Raw genomic sequence first — 4,079 nt, 5'->3', positions numbered from 1 at the left:
AGGCTGGTGTGCAGTGGCATGAACACTGCTCACTGCAGCCTCAAACTCCTGGGTTCAAGCAGACCTCCTGCTTCAGCCTCCCAAGTAGCTGGGACCACAGGCGCACACTGTCACACTCAGCTAATTTTTTTTTCTTTTTTTGTAGACAGGATCTTGCCATATTGTCCAGGCTAGGCTCAAACTCCTGGGCTCAAGTGATCCTCCTGCCTCCCCTTCCCAAAGTGTTGGGATTACAGGCATGAGTCACTGCTCCTGGTCAGAGTTTATATTATTTATGTGATGGCAGATAATTTGATGAGTATAATGTCTAACCCAATGCCTTAAGCACAATAATGTTTAGTAAATATATCTTGATTTCAATTGGCAGAAACATGACTAAAATTCAGTCTCCTCTCTTATAGCTAGATGTTCTGATAAGCCTTGTTTCATAAAATGGTTAGAGCATGGCTAGGCGTGGTGGTTCACGCCTGTAATCCCAGAACTTTGGGAGGCTGAAATTGGCAGATCACAAGGTCAAGAGATTGAGACTATCCTGGCCAACATGGTGAAACCCCGACTCTACTAAAAATACAAAAAATTAGCCAGGTGTGGTGGCCTGCACCTGTAATCCCAGCTACTCGGGAGGCTGAGGCAAGAGAATTGCTTGAACCCGGGAGGCGGAGGTTGCGGTGAGCCAAGATCTCACTATTGCACTCCAGCCTGGGCGACAGAGCAAGACTCCACCTCAAAAAAAAATTTTTAGAGCATAAAATATTACAAACTAAAAATATTTGTCTTTAAAAATCATTTTAGGGCCGGGCGCCGTGGCTCACGCCTGTAATCCTAGCACTTTAGGAGGCCGAGGTGGGTGGATCACGAGGTCAAGAGATCGAGACCATCCTGGTCAACATGGTGAAATCCCGTCTCTACTAAAAATACAAAAAATCAGCTGGGCATGGTGGCGCAAGCCTGTAATCCCAGCTACTCAGGAGGCTGAGGCAGGAGAATTGCCTGAACCCAGGAGGCGGAGGTTGTGGTGAGCCGAGATCGCGCCATTGCATTCCAGCCTGGGCAACAAGAGCGAAACTCTGTCTCAAAAAAAAATAAATAAATAAAAATAAAAAATAAAATAAAAATCATTTTAACAGTAATCTAAAGGAAAATCTTTTCTTCTAAGGACTTCCTCGTTCTGCCCATCTTCCTAACAAGGCTATGGCTGATAACAGCAGTGATGAGTATGAAGAGGAAAATAACAAGGTACAGTCAAACTCACAGGTTCTTGTAGAATTTCTGCTTTGGGTTTTTAGTAGTTAGAGATGACACCAGTTCAACAGTAAACATTTGTTGAACACTCACCTCCAGTGGTTAGGGACCTTTGAGCTTATGGAGGAAAATCAGTTGCAAAGAGCCTTGAGATTTTGACTTTTCTTCAGGAATAAAGCCTACTGTTACAGCTGACTTTGGTGAGGAATTTCATAAAATGTAACCCAGCGTTTCACAAACTTTCCTGATCATAAGAGTCAACTGGGGTACTTATTTTTAAATATACAGATTCCCAGGCCCCACCCAGAATCTTAAGAGTAAAAGCCTGGGAATTTATATTTTTAGGAAGTAGTCCAGGTAATTCTTGTGCTAAAGCAAGTTTGAAATTGTCAGTCTGGGCATTTTTTCATTGTCAATACTTGTGATACTGTCAATATTTTGTGAAAGAGATTTTAATTTTGAGGTCTTAAGACCCAAATATTTACTGCTGTTATTCTGTGAACCTAGAGAATCACCCTGCTTCTGAAAGAAAGATGGCAAGATACCCACCTCTCTAGACACATATAGGACCTTAGAGTTGCACATGTGCCTTCTTAAAACCATTTGTGTTTAGTCATAGCACATTATCCAATGTTTTTTTTTTTTTTTTTTTTTTGAGACAGAGTTTCACTCTTGTTGTCCAGGCTGGAGTGCAATGGCATGATTTCAGCTCACTGCAACATCTACCTCCCAGGTTCAAGCGATTCTCCTGCTTCAGCCTCCCAAGTAGCTGGGGACAGGCACCCGCCACCACGCCTGGCTAATTTTTGTATTTTTAGTAGAGATGGGGTTTTACCATGTTGGTCAGGCTATTCTTGAACTCCTGACCTCAGGTGATCCACCTGCCTCAGCCTCCCAAAGTGCCGGGTTACAGGTGTGAGCCACTGTGCCCAGCCTGTTTGCTTTCATTTTTGAGATGGTGTCTCACTCTTTCGCCCAGGCTGGAGTGCAGTGGTATGATCTTGGTTCATTGGAACCTCCACCTTTTCAGTTCAAGCAATTCTCATGCCTTAGCTTGCAGAGTAGCCGGGACCACAGGCCAGCACCAACTTGCCTGGCTAATTTTTGTGTTTTTAGTAGAGATGGGGTTTTGCCATATTGGCTACAGTGGTCTCTTAACTCCTGACCTCAGGTGATCTGCCTGCCTCTGCCTCCCAAAGTACTGGTATTACAGGTGTGAGCTACCGCACCCAGCCTGATGGCTACATTTTAATGGTTTTTTTTTTTTTAATTGAGATGGGGTTTCACCATGTTGGCCAGGGTGGTCCCAAACTCCTGACCTCAGATAGGTGATCTGCCTGCCTCGGCCTCCCAAAGTGCTGGGATTACAGGTGTGAGCCACCACGCCGAGCCAGTCATTTTAATGGTCTTTTAAGAACTGGAACTTTGGAAACACAGGTGAAAAATATTTGAAGTAATACAGAAAGCGGTAGTGATGTGGACTGATTTAATAAAAAGCCTAAAAGGTAACATTTTCAGGTGGTCCCACTCTGTGACCAGTGTCCTGTTTTAATGTCTTATATACAAGGTCATTTCTTAGGCATTTGTCTGTAGTATATGAAGCCTTCTGCTTTTATATCAGATTTTTTGCAAAGTACAACTTTAAAGAGGAAGAGGAAAAGTAACTATTTTCCTATCCAATTTACCTCCAAATTTTGTATATCACCCTAAATTCTTCTAGTCTTCATTCTGTGCTCAGTATTTACGGTTCATCTTTCTAATTTGGTATGCACCCAGAAGCAACAGAAAGGATCTACTTTTGAATAACCTTTAAAATTGATGGGCCAGGCGTGGTGATTCACACCTGTAATCCCAGCATTTTGAGAGACTGAGGCGGGCAGATCATCTGAGGTCGGGAGTTGGAGACCAGCCTGAACAACATGGAGAAACACCATCTCTACTAAAAATACAAAAAATTAGCCGGGCATGGTGGCACAGGCCTGTAATCCCAGCTACTCGGGAGGCTGAGGCAGGAGAATCCCTTGAACCTGGGAGGCAGATGTTGCGGTGAGCCGAGATTGTGCCATTGCACTCCAGCCTGAGCAACAGAAGCGAAATTGTCTCAAAAAAAAATTGACAAAATTATTATTATTTTTTTCCTAGATGAAGTCACTCTGGTGCCCAGGCTGGAGTACAGTGGTGTGATCTCAGCTCACTGCAGCCTGCCTCCTGGGTTCAAGTGATTGTCCTGCCTCAGCCTCCCAAGTAGCTGGGATCACAGGCACTCACCACCATGCCTGGCTAATTTTTATATTTTTAGTAGAGACAGTTTTTCACCATGTTGACCATGCTGGTCTCGAACTCCTGGCCTCATGTGATCCGCCCACCTTGGCCTTCCAAAATGCTGGCATTACAGGCATGAGACACTACCCTGTGCTGACAATATTCTTACAAGTTCCCTTTGCCAAAACTGCTTCCTATGTGACTAAAGATAATTTTGGCAAATCTTGAATTAAGAAAGAATGCTCTAGAAAGTTCCTATCAATCATATACTAATAAGGTATAGTCACTGAATAAAGTCTTCAACTGTTTCATTATCTGCTATGCATATTATAGCTTAGAATATACTTTTATCTATACTTTTATCTATGTCTAATAAATTTGTTATTCTTAGAGCAAAAGGTGACCAAAAGCAGTTTTTGGTGTCTTGTGACACGTCACAGTTGTGTGTGCCAATAGCTGCTTTACCATAAAAAAAATTAATTTTAAACAACTGGAATCAAACGTGTTAACCTCCATTTAAGCCATATGGCATACAGAAACCAAGCTTTGAAAACCTGCTTTTTTTTTTTTTTTTT

At 42.7% G+C, this 4,079-nt stretch overlaps 1 protein-coding gene across 1 annotated transcript in view; it reads left to right on the top strand.

Moving 5' to 3' along the window:
• IFT46 (intraflagellar transport 46) overlaps positions 1–4,079 on the top strand; it is a 26,979-nt gene that overhangs the window by 7,195 nt on the left and 15,705 nt on the right. The window contains 1 exon segment of the mRNA XM_017523441.1: positions 1,157–1,236. Within this exon segment, the coding sequence (XP_017378930.1) occupies positions 1,192–1,236 (45 nt within the window). The 5' untranslated portion in view covers positions 1,157–1,191.

Source organism: Cebus imitator, unplaced genomic scaffold (genome assembly GCF_001604975.1).
Source record: "Cebus imitator isolate Cc_AM_T3 unplaced genomic scaffold, Cebus_imitator-1.0 Scaffold28, whole genome shotgun sequence".
NCBI lineage: Eukaryota > Metazoa > Chordata > Mammalia > Primates > Cebidae > Cebus > Cebus imitator.
This window is presented reverse-complemented; position numbering and strand designations above follow the sequence as displayed.